This window comes from Trichogramma pretiosum, unplaced genomic scaffold (assembly GCF_000599845.2).
Source record: "Trichogramma pretiosum strain Unisexual culture from Peru unplaced genomic scaffold, Tpre_2.0 scaffold26, whole genome shotgun sequence".
Lineage (NCBI taxonomy): Eukaryota > Metazoa > Arthropoda > Insecta > Hymenoptera > Trichogrammatidae > Trichogramma > Trichogramma pretiosum.
Window position 1 is genome coordinate 1917442 of NW_019641640.1, and position 23683 is coordinate 1941124.

At 34.9% G+C, this 23683-nt stretch overlaps 1 protein-coding gene and 1 non-coding gene across 2 annotated transcripts in view; both read right to left on the reverse strand.

Annotated features, from left to right (window-relative positions):
- Positions 1 to 296: 296 nt before the first annotated feature.
- LOC106652508 (adhesion G protein-coupled receptor L4) overlaps positions 297 to 23683 on the reverse strand; it is a 65034-nt gene continuing 41647 nt past the window's right edge. The window contains exons 3-8 of the mRNA XM_014371505.2: positions 9321 to 9426; positions 2100 to 2359; positions 1908 to 2009; positions 1578 to 1764; positions 1247 to 1333; positions 297 to 1170 (exon numbers count right to left, since the gene is read on the reverse strand). Of these exons, the coding sequence (XP_014226991.1) occupies positions 1117 to 1170; positions 1247 to 1333; positions 1578 to 1764; positions 1908 to 2009; positions 2100 to 2359; positions 9321 to 9426 (796 nt within the window). The 3' untranslated portion in view covers positions 297 to 1116. The remainder of the gene's footprint in view (positions 1171 to 1246; positions 1334 to 1577; positions 1765 to 1907; positions 2010 to 2099; positions 2360 to 9320; positions 9427 to 23683) is intronic.
- Positions 2793 to 2954, reverse strand: LOC111693831. Its single transcript, XR_002763492.1, has one exon. It is a non-coding gene; the product is annotated as a U1 spliceosomal RNA (small nuclear RNA).

Consider the following 23683-nt stretch of genomic DNA (forward strand, 5'->3'; position numbering starts at 1 on the left):
CATTAATAGTCTTTTCCAGCCAAGTAAGTACATTTTTATCCGGGCTTACTCAAGAAACTTATATTTAATTTTATTTCTAATATTGTACGAGCATTTTTGATATATTCATAGTTATATAAAATCAAAAATTATGGGTTTTGATTCAAAATTAATAACGATTTGATGATAATCGATTTTTTTATCGAACTTCCGAAGAGCCATTATTGAAGTTTATTAATTTTATATCAAAGATTTCTAGATTTTTTATTAATTTTTGTTGTTTTTACAAGCAATTAATTTAATGATGGATATTTTAAACAATTGATCTCATTTCCAAACTTACAATAATAAAAGAATTTAATAAACGCTGAAACGCTTCGCCATTATTTCGTCTTTATTGTAGTTTTAGAAAATTTTAGTATGGTTGTATGAAAAATGAACTTGTTTGTATTAGTTTGACCCAATTTCCCATAAATTCTTGACATCAACAACTATAGAGTGATTGATAGTTCAAACAAAAAACGTAGCACTTTTTTCAATGAATAAATCTGGACTAGATGCACTCTGAAGTAATAAAAATCTTGAGCGCAATTAACTGAGGTTTCAATTTTTTACGAATACAAAAGTTTTTTGATTTCGGTACGGTATATCATACTTTTTGCAGCGTTTTTATTATTATTTTGAGAGATAAGGCTATGCATGAGTACACTTTCAGCATATGAATATATTATTATTTAATGAATAATTTTCTGCAATGATTATGTAATTATTTATTTTAATTGATATACTCAAAAGCTTACTGCAAAAATAATCATCATGGAGACGCCGAAGCCAGTTGGGAAATGAACTTTGCTTAACACGTTTCTCATAATCTACATTGATTTTTTTCTCGAAAAATCTACTCAAAGGCCTTAACTTATGTTGATCTTCGCACGTATGCATTTTAGCGAAACAGTCGTAAACAATTATAGGAAATGTGTTTAACAACTTTAACTACATCTAGCTTCGGTATTCTCGTAACAACTTTATACATTAGTCATTGATATATTCACGCTTTTAAATTATCATTAACAATCCTATATAACTTTCGAAAGTCGATGTAAAATAGCGATGTTTTTGATTAATTTTTGTGTTGTTTTAGACCGGATCAGGTGCTGGCGCAAGAAGCTGCATACTAGATGATTTGGCTATCTACAAAATATTTTTAAAATTTCATGTATGCTTTGAAAATTTAAATGTATATTTCTATGAGTAGATTGAATCTCACTTGGTGTTTTGGTTGTTTATACGAATTTCTTGAGTAGACCTTCAAGACGCGGCAGTTACAGGCAACTGATAATGCAACAGCTAAACCCTGTCAAAACATAATGCATATCTCATTTTTTTGAGAAGTATGTAATAGGTAGGAAGGTAATGAAAAGTTTCGGTAAATAATTAGTTTTTTTATGAATTAAATTAATATATTCAATTATATTCATACATATCAGCCAAAAGTTCATCAAATTGACTTTTTATACATTTTTGTCTTAATATTTCGCTGTTTTTCAATTAATAAAAAATAATTTGAGTGACATATTAGAATAATGTTTTTAACTAACCTGTAATGAGTGACCTGTGCAAAAAATAGCCCACAAAAATGGGACTTTCCACACTCTTGATGCTACACCGCAGCCAGCCACAAGTCCAATGATCATACTAACTTTTAAAAATAACATAAGCTGCAATGTTCTTCGCCTTTTCATTTTTTCTCTTTGTTTAACCTCCAGTTGCATACTGCATGTATATCTAAAATATTTTTTAGGTGAAAATAAGGAAAGTTTATAAATTAATTTGATCTTGTATAATTCAAATCGAACTTCACTTACAGATAAGTTCGTTTTATTATAAAAAAATGTACGTATCGTAAAAGTAAAAGAATATTTTCTCACCTTGCTACAATCGCAGCTTTGAGTAAATAATAGCCTGAACTTAAAAGAAGAACTATCACGGGAATTCCAAATGCATAAACGGTAGCTTTAGCTCCTAAAAACCTGAAAAATATTACGCCATTTTTCTATGTTTCTTCAAAAAATAGCTTTCACTTAAAACAAAAAGTATTTGTAGTTGGAAAAATGCATTACCAACAATTGAATGGCATCAAGTCATTGACTTTCCATATATCATTTGTTTCTCGAATTTGAATAAGAATGGCAAAACCGAGTGTAATAAGTGGTGCGCCCCAAGCAAAAACACTGTATTTGAGATACGTTGGTGGATCATCACGGCTTGGAATAGCTGCTACAGTTGCATAGAGATGATGACACATTGCAGCCAGCCAACAGACAACTGATACTCTCAAGTACTGTAGACTCATGCCGAGTGATACACATAGCTCTGAGTCCTGAAAAAATGAATGGATGGTTTTCAGTATCATCTTTTTTTACATTGCAGCATTGACATTTATTTTAAATATTGATAGTAACATTTTTATATTTTGAAGTTATCTTATTCTCTGTACATATCTCCAATTTTATAACAATACGGGGGTCAATATTGTCTAAATAAATATTTTTTACCAATAAATATTTCAATTTCTATTCAATGATAATTAATAATTTTTTGTAGTAGAGAACTATAAATTATTTCCCATGGATTAATTTTTAAATTTTCATCTCAGATTTTAAAGTATAAGAAGAAGTAAAGAGTCTAAAAGCAATACATATAAGGATTTTCAACTATGCCACCGGCCGCTCGAACGTCAATGACATGCACGAATGAAGAGCCTGATGCCGCTCTCTATAGAGAGTCGGGTTCTTAATTTTGGATTGAATTATTCGGGATAGCGCGAACGCAGTCCCGGCTAACAAAAATTATACGCCCGAGATATCCACATTAGGGATATTCGCAAGGGTCAACCCAATCGTAGTGCAATGAAAGGGCCTCGCCCTGGAGGAACCGCCTTGTTGATCACGGTAACCTCTGCGCCAGGTAAGTATGCTTTAGCACTCGCCGCGTGTCTACTTAAACATTTTCGTCCACGACTCTCTTGCGCGAACTAAACTTCTCATACGAGTCTCTGGGCACATTTTGGGCTTACGCCATCTATTGAATCATTTCCGAACTATGACTGGTGATGTAGCCTATATCACGCGTAGCGTGTGTAGCATAATACCGTTTTATTTCAGATTGCATTGTTACGCTTGTTACTGTATTAACACGCGTTACAACATTAATTATTTAATATTGAAAAGCACTAATAAAATATTTAAATGATCAAATATTATTTAAAAACCGAAGAAAATATAATAAATTGTTTAAATCAAAACCAATATTGGTTTGAACTAACAAATCAAACTAGTCGACTTGAGCTTAAAGCCGCATATTTTCTATCATTAATTTTATTTGACTATAATCTATTTTATATTAATTAGTTTATTTAACCATACTTGATTTACAAGTATACATTGTGGGCATTTTTGTAGTTTAGTTTCAGCTCCACGTGTCACTATTTTTTTATAGAAAATTTTACATTAATTTTATAAATAATTTTTTTCCCACTCTAACCTAAAATACGCAACTTTGCCGCTAATTTTAGGCTCTCGTAGGAAAAAATAGTATCTCAAACTGGTGCGGATCTGGTTTTTTAACAAAACTCGTTACAGCACTCGCCTTCGGCTCGTGCTATAATCCCTCGTTTTGCTAAAAAACCATATGTGCACCCGTTGAGAAATATACTATTACATCGCTTTTATACACGTTCTGCTAAGTAATAAAAATCTGTTTTTTAGATGGTAATAAACATTTTTCATTTATGCTTTTATTTGTAAAGAAGTTATATACCGAAAAAATGAGAATATAGGCCAAGTGACTGAATATTCAAAATACGTATTATTTTGAGCGTCATGCCAAATTGACATGCGAGAGGTGAACGGAAAAGTCAAGTACTGTATGTCATTGTACACAGTAAACACACACATACCGCAGGTAAGCGACAGAATCGCTACATATGTAATAGTATAGCTGTATCATCCAAGCAAAAGGTCTGTTCATGACATGTGCTATGAATCGCTGCTGTAGTTGTAACGATTATAGCTCGTATAGCGTTCAGAGACATGATAATATTGTTCGACACGGTTATTGAAATGCGCAAGCTCAACATATATCAAATGTATATCAACAAAATCGAGATCAAAAAGCCAAATGGTACAGAATAATTTATTGTTTAGAAGTCTCATGAAGTGTAGCAAAAATAAGTTTGAATTTGTATTGCAATACATAATATTTCTTTGTTACCATTTAAGTTGAAAAATTACGAAAAATAATTTAAAGATAATACCTTAACTTTTCAGCAATTTTACCTCTTCATTTCAGACTTATGTATATAATATTTTTTCAGAATTTTATAAAAATGTACGCGATTAATCTTTATTTTTTCTCGTATTCTAATAGATGAGTATTGAAAATTATTGATGCGGAATAATTATTATGCATATTATATTTTATTGAATAATATGGTAAAATATTTTTCCACTCTCTTTGTTGGTTCAAGAGAGTTCAGAGTGAACTCGAGGAACTGATGCCATAATATGGAATAAAGGAAAAGACGGATATTTTTTGAAAATGCTTCAAAGTCAATACCAAGTACCAGTTGGTTGACCTTTTACTACCTCTCATATTGGGATCTATGGCTTTCTTTGTCGTAAAGTTTTTCATAAAAGTGAGCTCTGCGAATGGTCTGCGTTTAACAGTGACCCAATATAACTATAAATTGCAAATCATAGATTTCAAGGGTTCTTTTACCGATGCTAAAAGGTTTCGATCTACACGAGTTTTTTCTAATTTCCGGATACATCCAGGCACAGGATAAAAGATGGAAGAAAAGAAAGAAGCGATACGTTTTTAAATCTTTCCAAATAAAATTATTCATCGATAAACCAATGTTTCATCGGATTTTTTTTTAAATTGACATAACATCTTTTCTTTTTCTTAGTAACATTTGAAGTTTGTTAGAAATGCTGATCTCAGCAATCCAATTTCTACTTTTTCGAAATTGGCGTTGCGGATTTTTACAGTGCACGTCGCAGCTCTGATTACCTATCGGATTTAAAGTCCCCTTTACCTTAATTAACTTGGGGTTTTTTTATGTATTAGTCTTGACCCCTGTGATACTCTTGCGATGTTTATTGCCTTTTTCGTAATGCTTTCCAAAGAACCGTATGATATTTATTCATCGTTTTTTCCTTTTTTAACTTAGGAGACGCTTATAAGATGTGATATACGCGAAACGATTGAAAATTATAGTTTACGCGAAAATCCGGTTTCTTTTGTTCCACGAATTAGATGAAATTTCAGCAATGGTAAAGTTCGCTTTTATTAATCATAATTTTCTTCTTTTCAGATCGTGCTTAATTTTGTATTCATAAATGCAAAAAATGTTGAATGTACTTTTTATTCATCCTCATTCTTTTTGCGCACAAATTCATGCAGAACAAATAGAAGTATATATACGCAGAATGTATATACAGTGGAGGCCGTTTATAACGAGGTCGGATATAGCGAGATACCGGCTATAACGAGCAGATTTTGGACATTTGGTTGGTTCCAATGCATTAGGTATAGGAAATTGTATCTATATAACGAGATCGATATAACGAGAAGTCGGGTATAACGAGCAAAATTTAGGAAAAATTTTGTGAAAAATTGACGTTTATAACGAGAAATTGCGTGTTTACACTCGTAGCTAGATACTCGTACGCAAACTCAATAACACAGAATTATGTACACAAAGCTTACTTTAAGCAAGTTAATGATCAGTTTTTCAGTTGCTTTCGCAAGGAAAACGTATTTCTGGTACTTTTTTTTTACAATTTGAAAATGGCAGATTTTAATCCAAAAAAAAAGGAAAATATTATCAGTAAACGATAAGTACTCTATCATTCAAGATTTGCAAAACGGAAAATCTCATACCGACGTTTGCATTGCGTGAGAGTATAATAAAATCTTTCGAAGAATGCCGCGGGTCCGTTAAAAAAAGACGTGTTTGTAAGAATCCAGATGTTGATGCAGCCCTTTATAAATGGTTTGTTATGAAAAGAAGTCAAAATTTGCCCATCAATGGACCAATTTTACAATCCCCTATATTATAATTATTATTTGTAACCTGATTATTATATTATTATTATTTGTAACAATGTAAAAAAATAATCAATATATATAATAATCTCATCTTATTCGATGAATAAATGAAACTGGTAAATACCAAAAAAAATATTGTAATTACTGCTCATGTCGGTTATAACGAGGACCGGATATAACGAGAACTTTTCGATGGTCCCGTGAATCTCGTTATAACCGGCCTCCACTGTATATCTTGTATTTACTTATGCATACTCGTACATATACATCTGTACAGAGCGCACAAACTGGCCGAACATGAAGCACTCGAACTGCGTAGCTTTCATACAGTTGCATGAGTTAATGTTTTTTTATATTTATCTATGGGTTGTACAGAAGAGCAGATATACATTCATTTCATTGTCCGTACAATTCAAATTTATCAGCAATCGGAAGAACAAAACTCAATCTATTAATTATAAAACAATTGAATTAAGATATTCATATTGTGTTTGAATTATTAAGTAAAAAATAATTAAAGATTTAATTCATCGTGTGAACGAAAAATTGATTTTTTCAAACGAACGATTCAAATTAATATGACTTTTATGAGGTATGCGTTTTTTCCCCTGTAACAATTGAACAAAGTTTCTCGCGTTGCCCAAGGCATCGAGCGGAGGTTGGATCGAGCAAATACTTCAGCATTCAATAAGTTTTATACGTCACCAAGCCGATATCGCATTTGATGTTTCCCGCAGCAATCGATTGGACGAAGCGTCATGGCTCTTGAATTTTTCGGTGCGTAATAATCTTTTTTAGTAATTTTTTAATAAGTCTCTTTTAAATTGCTGCAACCGATCGAGTATAAATTGGAATAATTTTACACATATCGTCAAAAATATCGATGTAAAATCCATTACCAATTAGATTACGGTATTTTCGATAACGAGAATAAAGTACGCTATCTATTGGCTTCTGATTCTCGGCACGATAATTACGTACGTCACGATGCGATAGCCGATGGGGCCTTAAGTATGTGCGCAATTTAAATTCTACTGGTCACACATACGCACTCTCACACATACACATTGTCAATGCTGTTGTTGTTTGACGTCGCAGCAAGTGTGTATGCATGCGTGCACAGCACGGGAGCCAATTTTGGGCTGCGCTGAAACACACCGCGTGCCAATCTGACCGCAAAGCGGTTTATGTACACCAGCGCCTGTAGCTGCATTATATGTGTGCGCTTTTACTGCGTGCGCGCGTATTATAAACCCTTATACGGACCCTTATAGCGATATATATATGTACGAGTGCGACGTTACGAGCGTCGCGCAATCAAACTTGTAATTGGTCTCGCACTGAGGCTTTATAGGCTGTACTCGGCGCGACGATGGCTAAAATGTAAACGCGAAACCGTAAGATTTACATATTTTTTTTTGTTCATGCTCCGTAAAATAGACATCGAGGTACAGCTTGATGTTGCCTTCGCCGACTGTTTTTAAACGTCTACTTGTTTTTTTTTTGTGAAATTTTAAGTCTCATTTAATAGGTTCTAGCTATATCAAGTTGCGCGTTTGAAATTTCGTTCTTTTTAGTTTGCATAGAGTTAGATTGTTCAAAAAGATTATCCATGGATATCCTTGATTACTGCAACTGCTATAAACCAAAGCACTTTATCGGTGGGCTGTTACAGTTTAGAATAAATTTTGTTTCCTTATCTAAGGAGTCTACATTACGTATTTGCATATGATGAAGATTTAATTCCCATAAATATTCTAGCAATAACTTATTTTCTTTGTATAAATAAACTCAATCTTTCAATTACATTTATAATTTAACACTTTGAAATTATTTAATTTAAAATAATAAAATAATAATAAAAATACATCCACTATAATTAGTTAAATATTTTTGGAACATACTCTGGATTCCGTTTCACGTATAAAATATGAAATGTGCAACGTGCATATTTGCAATTGGCAGGGCGTAAACGAAATAGGCGGTCATAAAATCTTTGGGCGCTCTGTAGTACGCTAAAATAACTCCAAAACTTCCCAAAATTAACTGACGCTATTCGGAAAATGTTGATAAATCTTTTTGCGAATATCCGCCACGATTATATCATCAGTCACGCGAGCTTTCATTAATACAAATGCAATGGAGGGTGCAACGACATTGACGGATTCAAACGATTTCGTGGCGTTCGCGCGCTCGCCCCAACGCGGAATACATATAAGAGAGCATTATAGCCTCGTGTACACGTATAGCGTCATCGTTTATCTTACGTGTTGCTGTTGGTGTTGTTAGATGCTGCTCGCGCAGCAACAGCGTCCGGGGGATGTGCACGCGCAGCAGTGCATGTACTACAATGACCATGGGAGAGCACACAAAGTCTGGATATTACATTCCTTGTTGCTCGCCAGGAATGCCATTTGCATGCTCTGCTCTACTGGCAAACTAGGTGTGTATTTATTTAGGCAGCAGCAGCACCAGTATAGTATATTAAAGCACGCGCATATAGCGCACAAGACGCTAAATTCATCAAAAGAAGCAGCTCCGTTTAGAGGCGAAGAGTAGAGCATTATCAAGGCTGCGAAATTTCTGTAATTATCGTGTTTTCTGCGTGCTTAATATATGAAGTGGAATCAAGCGATGAGTATTATGAAAATTACCTTACATCATCGTTTTTCGGAAAATTTGTCTTAAAATTTAAATTCAATGAAAGCAAAAAATCCAACAGCAGAAAATGTTTCATGATCTCGGCCTATCATTCAAAAATTCGTATTATATAAAATTGAAACTTTTCGTTGCTCCAACTCCATCTGAAATATCTTCTCTTTCATAGATCTTTCATTTTCACGCATACAGGTGCTTCTTTCCCCGATATTTTCCGCACTACCTTATAACACGGGAGTAGATGAAATCTATTATACGTATTTAACAGCCTTGTAAAGTTCTCTCTATTGAGCAGCTTATACTTGCTACAAGCCGTTAATTAAACGCGCTACAGTGTCGTGAACAAGCAATAAAGCTTAAATTGATACAGTTCATTCGCAATTGAATTATTTCCTTCCCATATTAATGTTGAATAAAATTCCCTTGATACATAAATAAAGCGGCGCGGCTCGATGTCGAAGTGTAAAACGAGCACTCCGAGTTTCGGAGGGATAACGTTTCATAATATACGGCTTGTATTGTTATTTTCCATGTTTCAGATAAGTATTGTGTTAGAGTGTGTATCTTACCTGAACGCCTCCAACTCCGACGATAAATAAGAGTTGCACCATGAAAAGTGCTGCGAGCAAATTCATTAACGTAGTTCCGGCTAAACTTCGCAGATCTGAAAAGAGACTGCAACAAAGAAGATTTTTTTTTGTAAAAGATGGTAATACAGTTAAGAGTATATAATTTCTACAGTTATATTTTTGAAATGAATTCTTAAGTACTACAGAAAAAGGAATGGATTTGTTTCTTTGAAAAGTTAACACTTTGCAACTTCAATAAATTGTATGAGACGTAAAGCAATTAATATTTTTAATTATAATTCAAGAAAATGCTGCGTCAAGTATAATGAGTAATTTCAATCACACGGTATTATAATCCTCTTTACTAAGGACATTGAAAAATATTAAAATCGTCAATATTAAAAAATTGTTAAAAGCAGGCGTGATATTAATGTGGAATGAGAAAAAAACGAAATGATTCGCAAATCTAGAAGGAGGGGAATGGCAACAGTAGCATAGAAATCAAAGAGAATTAAACTCGTATTTCTCGCTTGAACCGCTTTATTTTTATCACAGCTAGCAGCCATTCAAAATAATGGAAAAAACTCTCACTTCTCGTTTAATAATATCAGTCTCGGAAATAAAGATGGCATTACTATTTCTTTATTAAAATTCTTTTAAAGTTTTACGGCGCATCATATTACATAAAAAAATAAATTCTGTAAATCTAATAGAAAAAGACGAACTCAAATCAGTCGTGGGTTCTTGTCAAAGTCCATGTATATCAGTGATTTGCCACCCTGAATTTTTAACAGCATTTATCGTATCGAAAGCATTACTTTATAATAGTACAGTTATTTATTTTATATCAAATTACTCTACTTTTTTCGTGGCACCTACAATTTTTTAATTTTCATATTTGAGCCCTTTTTTTTCGTGAAAATTATTTTTCGACTGTATTTATGAATACCACACGGGCCAGGCAAGTGAAGTATAATAGCGTATATTCATTCAGCTCCTACAGCTTCTGACGCAAATTGAATTGGATGAAATTCGATTAGTCTGTCTCACGCTCGTGCGCGTACTTGAGCTTTGAGCTTCGCAATTCTCATGGCTGTATGTATTTCGTATTATTATACAGCCTGCGTAGGTAGTTCGGCGTATAAAGCATTTATACGTCGGTGTCAAATAAGTACTTATTATTAATGAAATGGAGTAGTGCCTTTATAACATCAATGGTATCCTTTCATATTTCCGCTGTGTTCGTTATATTCATCGCCAGTCTTACCTAGAGAACTTTGTGACACGCTGCTCTGCCGCGCTCGCCCTAATATTCCATTGAAATTGCATTTATAATTACATTACTCGAGCTTTTAATTATATCCCTGAATACTTTTTTATTCCTTGTGAATAATAAATGCAATTTTAAAATTAAAAATAATTCCATTATGAAAAACAAAAAAATCAAAGATTGAATGGTTCAAAAAAGTGTTGCCGATCTCCGTTGAATTTTTCAACTTTGTATTTGTCGAATCATTTGAAATGCCGAAAGTTTAATCATTTTCACGGATTCCCCTGTGTGATTTCCCTTCAAAGTTTTCTCTCGTTGCCGCGTAAGCCACGTAAGATAATACGTTTAATTGTTTTCTGCTTGCACACTTGAGTGGGCCTTAACTCCGTAATAATGACCTCGTAATAACTGGTTCCTTCCAAGTTTCGCGTGCATATACGTTTATGGAATTTTACACTTTATTACAACGCTTGTAATTCTCGAGGGCATCGGCGAGAGAACTGCAATTATGTTTGTTTCTGCAAGTTTCTGTTTGGAACTCCATAACTTCTTATCACTCCAATTTTCATAGTTAAATCTATAATGTTTTTAATGGAATTAACCAATCAAAAGTTCATGCCTTAAATCACGATCGAGTCCATTAGTTTTAAAAATTTTATTTTACCCACAAAAGGCACTATCGAAAATCTTTATTAGACTTTAATACCGAAACATAAAATGTAAGAAAGTTAAATTTTCTCACGTGTTCGAAATCTTGACGTTTTATCTAAATCTCACAAAGATGGCTCATATACTGTAAAAAAATGTAGGAAATTTGTCATTTAGAAAAACATTTTTGATTAAATTTTAGTAAAAAAAGTACTGCGTTTATAGTAGTATTATAAAGCTACGACACTTTTGATAAATAGCAAGAGCATTACCCACTCTACATTCTCTAAGAAGTATAGATTTTTCTCCTCATGGTCTCGCGCGCACCCCAGGATTACTACTTCATCGTTCACGCGTCATATATCATATGAAACGTTGAATATCGGTAAGCTATATTTTTTTTTACTCGGCTTTAATTGATAATATTCGAGTTCTCGTGAGTTAACCTTTCACGCGTGCATTACTATAGCTAACAATGATTCATAAAATTTCATAAAGTTATTTTATTGTAAAGCTACAAAATTTGAAAGCAAAAGTAGTTTGAAACTATAAAATCCTCAAAATTGAAGTTGATTCAAATTAAATAAGTAGAAATTCATTGAACATTCATTGATGAAAAACAAATGGAAAAAATTGATTTTATTGACGCATAAAATGTTACATTTAGTATATTGCATTTATGTATAACAAATACGCTTTATATTAAATATCTATGAAATCAGGTTATTTTATAAAATATCAATTGCATTTTATCATGATCAAGAAACGATCAAGTTTAAATAAATAATCGTATAAAATTAAAATGTCTCTTCCAGCTCAGCGTAGAAACTGGCTAGAGGCGCATTCAAATCGTTATTCTTTCGCCAGACTTGGTATACAAGGATTTGTTCTATTAATTGCTAATTCTAAAATAAATGTACTTTTTATTCATTCGTAGCTCCATCAATTTTTAAACTTTCCTCAATTGTAACCTTTAACTGTATAAGACTTTAGAGACAAAAAAATCACGATATCCCGTATAGAGTCTTATGTATTGTATTTATATCTTTCTTATTTACATGGTCAAAACTTTGATTTTGATAAGATACCAGGATAATAATTATAGAATGTGAGATTCTCTTATTTCAAATGATATATTGTATGGGTATCAATAGAAAAATCGAAACTAATGGTTTACATTTATTTATTTGAATGATATTGGTAACCCGTCGCATTTAACAACAATTGACATAAAAAATACAGTGAATATGTTAATCTCCATTATGAGTTTTGTCCTGCAGCGGCCAAGCAAATATTACATAAATCATTATTCGTCAGCTGCTCGATGATCATGTCACAGTAGAGAATCGGCAGACGGTAGTGTATTAGTTCCATGAAAGGATCCAGTGCTCAGCGCCGAAAAAATTTCCTAGATAATTTTTCGCATAGGTGTAAAATCCAAGCTTCTTCAAGACTTGCATCTACAGGAAGCATACCCCATGGTATCGAGTTAGCAAACTCAAAACAGTTCATATATGTGAGTAGTTTCGCCGCCTTTTTTGGGTCGTAACCGAATCAAACCGTAGAGAGACAGACTCGGAATTATCATTATTTTTTTCGCACTTCTTGCAAACTCCACGACATCATACCAACATTCGTGAAAATGCACTGACTTTTCCAACCGAATTCAGCGAAAAATGTCATGATCGTGAGGGTGTCGCTTCAGTCCAGCTCGTATCCTTTTCTTACAAGACGTTCAACGGCAAGAAGACCATATTATGATTTCGTCACCAAAATAACTCGCAGTGGGAAAAACGAAGCTTGACATATCAGCACCATGATCCAAGAGTACATCAAAAGTATCGAGCAAAAGATTCGCCACGGCTAATTGCAGTGGTGTTCGGCCTTGATTGTCCCGTGAGTCGACCTGCACCGTCTGCTGTATCCCGTCGATGATATTGAAAAATGGCTCCGCACTGTAATTTTCTTCGTCTCTCTTGCATAGCATATGCAAAGGTATAAGTCCCTTGGCATTCGTCGAATTCTGAGCACACCATTTTTCAGCAGCAATTTGGCCACATATTTTTTGTCGTGGTTTAGCGGTCAAATGTAGCGGTGGATGAACCAATTCTCACGCGAGTAGATTAGGATCCTGCCCGAGCTCGAGAAATTTCTCGACGACGTCGTAGCAGCCATACTCACAGACCACATGGAAATGTGTCAAGCCCAACTCGTTGATGTAATTCACGTCGCACCTATCATATATTTTAAAAAGCTCACCGATCAAGGTATCCCAGAAACGACCACTGCACTGCAGTCCTGCTGCATGAAGAACTGGTGTATTGCGAGGTTTATTTATTTATATTTTTCATGGTTTTTATATTTTGAAATCGAATGAACCGTGTAACGCCGAACTGCAAAAAACATTTTATTTCTCTCGTGATTCCGAATTTCTTTTTGCATGGTGTTTATTCTTTCAATGTGCTGGGCTTCGCTACATGCAGCTTCCAACTGGTTGCATTTGCAATGTAATTTTTGGTTTTAAACCTAATCTAAATGTCGTGCTTCCAAGAAATCGGCCTTGTTATCCGAAGACAGCAGACCCATATAGTCTAAGTGCAAGTGTCGCAATCTCAGAGTCTTACGAATATCTAAGTCCACTTAAAAGTTTATTCAGAAGTACTATAGTCATTATTCCAAGTTGAGGTCTAAATAGATTTTGGGAATTAAACTCTTTTCTACGCGAGGTGCTCAATTGATTCCAGCTCATCCTCTGAAAATCGTTGATTCGACATCGTCTGGGGCCAGCGTACGAGAGGGGCATCATTGACCCAAGAGGAAGCCAGACTTGTAGGGTGGTGGGCGTTCAAAGTTGAGTTGAATAAATTTATGTAAGTCATTTTAAAATTACAAAAACAATTGTCCACGTGCCGGCCTGCAATTGTAGTTGATATTATTTTGGTTTTTACTGTCCCAATAAGCTAAGCAATTAATTACGGCGTTTCCCGGCTATTTTATCCGGCTGTTTTATCAAGTAAACTCGAATTCGAATGAAAGGCTTGAATACTTGACACAAAGAAGTATAAAAGCGTGTCAATCAAATAATAGAAAATCTTTCACTTTTGAGAATTAATGATCAACTCATATGTGACGTCCAACACAGCTAGCTACGTCATTTCTCCTTCTTTCAAGCGCCAATGCGTAAGACGGGCTACTTTACCATATTTCTACATTATCATTACCATATGTTTTACTCTATTACCAGTAATAATAATTTAAATAAATAAATTATTGTGAACTATTTAAAATGTACTAGCTTAGTTGCGCTAACAATTGATATAAATGAAAACCAATAATTATAATACACAATAATAACAATCACCTCGCGCAGTATAAAACTGTCACCAAACCACTAATCCGCTAATCCCCAAACTGTCCACCTAGTTAGTCCAGTAAAATGAGGCCTGAAACTGCATGTCGAGCCGAGTCGATTTTGACAACATATTCTTATGTAAAATTTTGCGAGGAATCCGAAAATGTAATTATTTTTCACTTAAACTTCCGGGAAAGCCGTGAAAATTGAAAAATAAACAGTTTTCCGCTAATTTCTCGGAAACTACGCAAGATACGAGAAAAATAATTGCGCCAATCGATTCCTCAGAAAGCAGTGCGATAGATTATCATGTAATAGATGGAGGATGGCTTCTTCACAAGTATGTTTGGCCACACAGTAAGACATACAGTGGTATATGTGAAGGTAATTTCTTTTAAAAAAATTTAAAACCTCTAAAATATTTTTATATTTATTTATGAAACCTAGCAATTTACTGTAATTGTAAAAAATAATTTTTAGGGTATAAGAATTACATATTAAATTCTTTTGGGGAAAATGTAATGGTCATTTTTGATGGGTACAATTCAGAAATTATCGGAACTAAATCGTATGAGAGATACCGAAGAAAAGAAGCAGCTGTTGCTCCAGATATAGCTGTAAATGAAGAAGCACTCGTCTCTCTTAAGCAAAAGAATTTTCTACAAAATATTGCAAATAAATTCAAATTTGTACGTATGCTCTCAAACTACTTGAATAAATATAATATTACTACGAGAGTTGCCGAAGAAGATGCTGATGAATTGATAGTAAAAAGTGCAATAGAAATTAAAGAACAAAGTCAGAAGATGGTTGCTGTCGTTGGCAATGATGTTGACTTGTTCATATTAATGATTGGATTAGCACCAGAAGCAACTAATTTATATTTCATTAAAGATGTTGGTAGTAATAAAGCAAAAAAAATATATGCGACTAGAGATCATAGAAAATTTAAACCTTATATTTTGTTTGCTCATGCATTTTGTGGCTGCGATACAACTAGTGTATTTTTTAATATTGGCAAAAAAAAAATTTTTAATATTTTAGAAAAAAATGAAAATTTAATTCAAATGGCTCAAAAATTTTATCACAATGATCAAACAATTGAAGTTTTGTATGAATCGGCTGAAAAAATAACCATGATTTTATATAATAGTCGAGACAACGAAGAAAATATTGAGAATCTTAGTGGCATAGTGATTGTTCTGTAACATCAGTCTGATATCAAAGAAACTTGAGTCCGCGCTACGAACTTAGTCTAAAGACCAAGAGTATAACATTCATTTACGCTGAAATAAAAATCAACTAAGTAAATATATTAATGGAGATGAGGCCGTGTGGCCAGCTGATTAAATAAGCTGATCATATGGAACGTTCGTAAATTCTAATAAAGATCTCCTTTTTATCTTTCTCATGCACATTGACCAGAATACTCGGTAATAAACGACGCTATCGCGCAACACAAGTTTACGATCACACATTGTCTGTTACGATCCATATGCAGTCTGAGGGGTCACGTGAGCGGAATTTATCTCATTTTTTTTGATAAGTTTAGAATTGGAAAGGACCGGGCGAGAAGTTAGATGGTGAAAGGAAATGAACCTTAGTGACGTAAATAGGCCGCGCTCCCAAGGAATCGGCCTTGTTACCCAGAGTCAGCCGACCCGTACAGAGCTCGTGCAAGAGTCGAATATCTCAGTCTTACAAAAAAATCAAAGTCAAAGTTCAAAAAGTTATTGGGAAGTATTAGAATCATTTTTAAAAGTTAAAGTGTGAATAATTTTTGAGAAGTAAATTCATTGCTATATACGCGAGGCGTTCAAGTGATTCCAACTCCTCTGAAGATCATTTTGATTCTCCATCGTCCGGGGCAGCGTACGAGAGGGACATCACCGAGCTAAGAGGAAGCCAGTCTTTTGTGTGTGTGTGTGTGTTATAAAATCGAGATGAATAAATTAATGTAAGTCATTTGAAAAAGTATATAATTTGTCAACGTCTTATTATTTCAATTGAACTCCTAACCATTTCTGTGATAAAGAATTAAATATATAAACTACGTAATATCTGTTAATTCGGATGTTACACTACAATAACTAATTATCACCCATCACGTATTACGGAGGTCCTTCAGCACTTCTGTAATAAGTGGTTTCGCATTTAACTAATCTTTCTCCGAACAATTGAACTCTGAGCTATTGGGGTAAAACCTAGGCTCAGAAGGCGTATCAATCGTTTAAATTGGACCTAAGGTCACACATAGAAAAATGATCGATCACTCGCTCTCTTCTTCTTCGGCTTCCAAACTGGATAGTTCTAAGAAATAAGCTCTGCTTCTTTATATCGAGAACAGGTACTTCATTCAATTCAACAATGTAAGTTCAAATTATAATAAATATGTTAATTAGAATATATTCATTCTTTCTATTTCTTTTCTAATATAAGGATACTTTTCATTTATTATTCTAATTCTATATAAAATTTTCTTCAGAATGTAAGTCATGGTAACAGAGGCAATGAACGTTCTCGTTTTGCTTCTGTTGAATTGACGTCCTATTCAGAATCAAGAATTTAGGAAGTATTACGAGAAGAAAGAGTCTAGTGATAGCTCAGACGGGGAGAACGGTTATAAATCGGATACAAGCAATTTATTTAATGCTCAAAGTACACCAATTGGGCGATTTGTGAAAAAATCTACACCTTTTTCTTTGGAATCGGCAGCTCAAAATACCCCGATTTATAGTAATTTAGAAAATTTACCTTTAGACGAAGATAAATTATATATTAACGGTAGGCCGATCGATAAAATGACTTTACGAAAATTTGTAGATGAGTACGACGAAGAGGAACTCGGTAGCGATAATTTAACTCGCCAAGACTTATATTTATCCATCATTAATCCACCTGAAGAGGAAGAAAAGAAATCCTCATTATGTAATGTCGCTACGACAATCAGTAAAAGAATGATATTATGCATTGGGATACCATATGGAACGCTCGTAAATTCTAATAAAGATCTCCTTTTTATCATACTTCATTCATAGAACACTCGGTAATAAACGACGCTATCATGCACCTGAGTTTACGATCGAACATTGTCTGTTAAGATCCATATGCGGTCTGAGGGATCAAGTGATCGAGATTTACCTCACGTCTTATGATAAATTTAGAATTAGAAAGGATCGGGTAAGAAGTTAGATCGGTGAAAGGGGATGAGCCTAGTTGAATAAATAGGTCGCGTTCCCGAGAGATCGGCCTTGTTATCCAGAGACAGCCGACCCTTACAGAACTCGTGGAAGTGTTGAACATCTCAGAGTCTTACTAAAATCTAAGTCAAGTTCAAAAGTTATTCAGAAGTACTAGAATCATCTTTAAAAGTTAAAGTGTAAATAGTTTTTGGGAATTAAACTCTTTGCTACGCGAGGTGCTCAAGTGATTCCAACTCCTCCTCTGAAGATTATTAAATTAGTTATTTACATACCGAGGGCGAGAAGCCGAGTGGATACGGTCGAGGAGATTGTTTGGCAGTGGCAGTGGCAGTCAGAGCCGCGGCCGCGTAGTATACCAAATCTACTTTTACCCACATTAGAGAGAATATCTAACAACGCAACAATTCTTGAGTTATTGTGCTTTGATTCGGCAGACTCAAAATAATCGGAATATCAGGGCCACTCATACGAAATAATTGTCCAAAGACAATTATTTACGTTACAATGAAAAAAGTACATTGATAAATTTTTCAACATAGTAGGGAATCTGTTAGGACTATACGTAACTGAAGCAACGGAAAGCAATTACGCATACATTGGTAGTAATAATATACCAATTGCCACGCCAAGTAAAACTATTTCCAATAACCATGAATTAGATTTTAATTCGGGAAAGAAATCACAGAATAAAAAAGTCGAATTCAAGCAAGAAGATATGTTTATTGCAGATAAATCTAATTCAAATAAAATCATGAATCGATCAAGATATGATAACGGTAAATTAATAAAAAGGGCGTTGGAAAACGTAGAAAACTTTAATGAAACTGGCGGTAGGAATACTACACGATTCATTCGTGACATCTTAAGCGCGGCGCGTGAGATACTATTTTCCTTACATAGAACATTTATAACACGCTTACGTGATATAATGGAGGGTCCGAGAACTCAGAATATTGCTATCGGACGATTCGTAACCATAAGCCAAATTACAAACTATTTAAATGAAAATTACGGTTATAACAAATCTCCGGCCATGTTAATGTCTGAAATGTCGCGTATGAGTCAAGCGGAATATGAAAAAGTAATTCAATTTTATGAGCGTATGTTAGAAATGAGAATGGCCGTAACTACCGCGTATTCTAGAATGAATATAGCACCTTTTGCGGATGAAGCTTATTTTATTGAAGTATTTAGATTAGGTTTAAAACTGCAAAAATTACATTGCAAATGCAACCAGCCGGAAGCTGAGATGCTGCATGTAGCGAAGCCCAGCGCATTGAAAGAATAATTACCATGCAAAAAGAAATTCGGAATCACAATGCGGGAGAAATAAAATGTGTTTTTTGCACTTCACCTTTACATAGTTCATTAGATTGTGAAATATTTAGAATCGTGAAAAATATAAATAAACCAAATCAAACTGTAGATACCGCATACAAGTTCAAATAAAAGAAAATTGTGGTCAGTGTGGCAGTTCAGATGATTTACAATTACAATTTTTTTTATATTTATTTTTACAGTTAAACCAAGAGGAACTCAATTTTGCTCTGACTGTTCGAGCTATTGCGACAACTCGCCCCTCCGACGGAGGTCGCTCGCGTTTTGCGGAGGATTAATAAAATTCTTCGCAAAAACAAAATGGAGCATCACCAACCCGTGTGTCACCTAGAGACTTGGGAGCCGAAGAAAGAGAAGGTATGCAGCTTTTGCCTGCAAAAAACTTCAACACCTCCACCGCCACCGGGACCCTGGTTTTTGGCTCAATCTCGGTTATGAGGAATAATGCATATGTGCGATATTGTTAAGAAAAAAAATTTTGTTGAGTTTTAATAAAAACCTTTGTTACTTAAAAGAATTAAATCTACATCTTATTATTTTTCCTTTTCTTAATTATTAATGCACCCTGTAATGTTGCCTGCAGATAGGCACCATAATTTCAAACTCCAAAAACCTTTTAAAGGAGCCTACCCATAGGCAGCCCGCTATACAATCAGCGAGCCCACCAGCTGATCGGGACTTCCCAAGCGCTTCGAGCCGTAGATAGAGAAATCTAACACCTTTTTTTACGACCGCCATAAAAATCGACGGTTACTTATTCTCTCTCCCGAAAAACTTCCAACGTACGATCTAACACCGAATATTCGAGAACGTAGAACACATGGCAAATACTTTTATTTAACAAAATCAATATATAAAATGCTCCAAATAAACTAATAAGTTAATGTTCCCTCAGAAACGGTCTCAGATTAAGACCAACACAGTTCGACCTCTACGGCATCTCTTTTCCTTCACAAACGCCTTCCCACGCCTCTCCCAATAAACAATAAGCTAATAAATAACCAAAGTTACAATAAACAGCCAATGTTAGTGTGAAGTACAGCAGGACACCCGAACTAACAACGAAAGCTAAGTATAACTACATCTACAATATCCACAGTAATAATAAACTTTGAACAAATAATATACCGTTCACACGGCGACATATATATTAGTTTACCCGAAGAGGTAATAACAATAAATAAAATCGATGCTCAAGATTTATGTCAATTTTGCCGTTAGCCGGGAAAAGCCGTAATTAATTGCTTAGCTTATTGGGACAGTAAAAACCAAAATAATATCAACTACAATCGCAGGCCGCGTAATAACAATAATAATAGAAATAATAACATGTGGACAATTGTTTTTATAATTTTAAAATGACTTACATAAATTTACTTAACTCAACTTTGAACGCACACACCCTACAAGTCTGGCTTTCTCTTGGGTCGATAATGCCCCTCTCGTACGCTGGCCCCGGACGATGTCGAAGCAACGATCTTCAGAGGATGAGCTGGAATCACTTGAGCACCTTGAGTAGAAAAGAGTTTAATTCCCAAAAACTATTTACACTTCAACTTTTAAAGATGATTCTAGTACTTCTGAATAACTTTTGAACTGAACTTTGAATTGATCGCTATGTAAGGCTTTAAGATGCGTCACTTGCACTTGAACTGCACTGGTCAGTGGTATCTGGCCAACAAGAGCGATGTCTTGGAAGCGCGGCCTATTTATTCATTTTGGGCGCGTCTCCCCCCTCTGTTTTATTTTTCTCACGCTTCGTTCTAAATTCTTTCCCCGATCCTTTTTACTTCTAGATTCGTCTCGAAACTTCGAGATCAATCTCGATCACGTGACCCTTCAGACTGCATATGTGGATTTTGACCGACGACGTATGATCATAAAACTCAGATGGTATTCGTAGCGCCGTTTACTATCATGATGTTCTGGTCCATTTAGATAATTTAGAAAAAAAGAGATCTTTATTGGCCTTTTACAAAAGTTCCATTTTATCACCTCATTTGATCTTCTGGCCACATGGCCCCCATCTTAAATGTCTCAGTTGAAGTATTTACTTATGTTGGTCTTTATTATAGCATAGTGAAATTGTACTTATAATTTTTCGACTAAGTTTATGGCGCGGACTAGTGTTTCTTTCTTATCGGATTGAGTTTACAGGACTGACACCATGCCTGTTTATATCTCACTGCTAGATTTCATATTTCTAAAAGCAGAGCTTTATTGCAGTCTAATTGAGTCTGTTGGATCATGGCGATCTGATTTCTCCTGAATATCTGTTCTACAGTAAATCGTTACATTACGCGGAAATACTTTAATTACCTTTTAATTATATTTATAATCATGCTCGCATAATGTGACAAATATGTCCAAGAACAAGCTTTAGGAAAGAAAATTTAATACCCTGTACAGAGTGTTGCTGGGGATCACACACCCTTGCAATTAATGTTCTGTGATATGTGCATACTGCTGCACGCAATAATTATTTACATAATCTATATTTTATGCAACATATCTGGAGTCAAAGAAAAAGATATGGACCCATTATTGGCCCACGTTCAAAACAAATAATTAAATTTTAAATTTTAATAGTGCAACGAACTGAATAAAATTGATACGAATTCTGATATATTTACAAAAAGTACAGCATATAGATGGAGATGTGCAGAGTTGGAACATGACAGATTGTTACATTGAAAGTGCGCTTGGTGGTGAGCGACATATTAACTGTCAAATAAGTAAACAATGCAACCGAAGAGTTATATGCTCTTATCAGTCGCGTTACAGTAAACTGATAAATATATAGGCAGCTGTTTCGCTCGATTAATTTCTTCAATGTGAACGATTTTAATATGTTTTGGGAGTAGAAAAGAGTAAAAAGAATAAGAAACAAAAACAATTTTTTGAATTTTCTGACTCTCTCTATTTAAGGGCTTTTTTAATGAAATCCCGATAATGGACGACGTCCATGTAAATGTCTGGCCTTCCCGCGGCGCAATTGGGATGGACGCTCTCCGCGATTCCGATGACTCGATTCTGATAAACGAGAGGACTTCCGCTGTCTCCCTGTATTAAAACAAAACACATGAATGAGAAATTTTTCATTCAATTGAACGATCTATTTTAGAAAATAATAATAAAACTAACCGCGCAGGCTCCCCGAGTACGACTCGTGTAACCGCAGAGAGATTCCGGACCGACCTTGGTCAGTCCCGTCAGCACCTGCTCGCATATGCCGTGCTCGACTATCCTCACGGGCAGCGTCTGCAGATACGATGCCACGTCGCCGCCGTTTTCTATTCTTTGCTGGAACCCATAACCAGTCAGAGTCGCCCAGACGTTGGCCGGAGTTTCCTTTACGGCGAGCGGGATCGTCCTTATGGTTTCCGACAGGGTGACCTCCTTCTCGAGCTTTATATACAAAAATAGACAAAATATATTATATTTGTATGTGTTGAGGAAGAATAAAGTATCTCATTTCTCACCGTTATCATGCCCATGCCGGGTGACCTCATCTTATAGTGATCCGACGAGTAGTTGAGTTTTTTTGCCCGGAGCAGCTCCAACTTGTCGTTCCACCACCAGTCTTGCAGATCGGGAGTGCCGAGCATTACCGTGATATCCTTGGTCTTGTACGGGCTGACGCAGTGGGCCGCCGTCAGGATGTGTTTTCTGGTGATCAGGGTGCCGCCGCAAAAGACCTCATTGCCGAAGCGAACGATCGCCGCCATCCACGGCGCCTGATTAGGCTCGGCGTCCTCGCCGCCGAGGATTCGCGGGGAAAAGTCCTGGCAGTGGCCTGACGATGGTGAGAAAATGAGGTCAAAAATTGATGTTGATTTGTGTATTTGATTATATTTTGTTACTTACCGAGCGCTATCATCATTAGTACGATGATAATCTTCATTTTGAAAAAGTAGTGAGTAAGAACCGTCTTCAGCGATATCACTTTCCGAATTGCGCTCTTAAGAGACTGGTCTTAATTTTTTATATTATATAGGTACGAGCGCGAATAAATCAGAATTCGCAGTTGAGATAAAGTTAGTTTCGATTCTATTCTTCTATTGTGTCGACGATAAACAACTGGGTAAATATCAAATTAAATATTCCCAAATAATGGAGAAGTGCTTGTTTTTTTTATTTTCAGAGAAATCGACGCGTCAACAATAAGACGAGCCAACATCTAAATTTACTAATAAATATATAAGTTTACGTTGAGAAGACGAATGAACAATAGCAATGCATTGTGAAAACGACTAGCAACAAAAACAAAAAAAAGTAAGTTCAGGGCCACCGGTACTTATAGCGCAATTACCTACTCGAGTAAAAATTTATCGTGTTAGAAATATAATCATTCAATAATTTATTTATCGAGATACAGCATGAGGTAAAAAAAAGGAAGAAATAGTTACTCGCCTCAATAAGTTTTGTAGACACTGGAAAATATGAAATGTGATTAATTTCGAGCAGGTGCGTTTTGTTGTTGTTTTTTCCTTCCGCAAAGTTACCGCGAAAGTCTTTTGAATTAGACTCATATTGCATTAGTTGATATTAA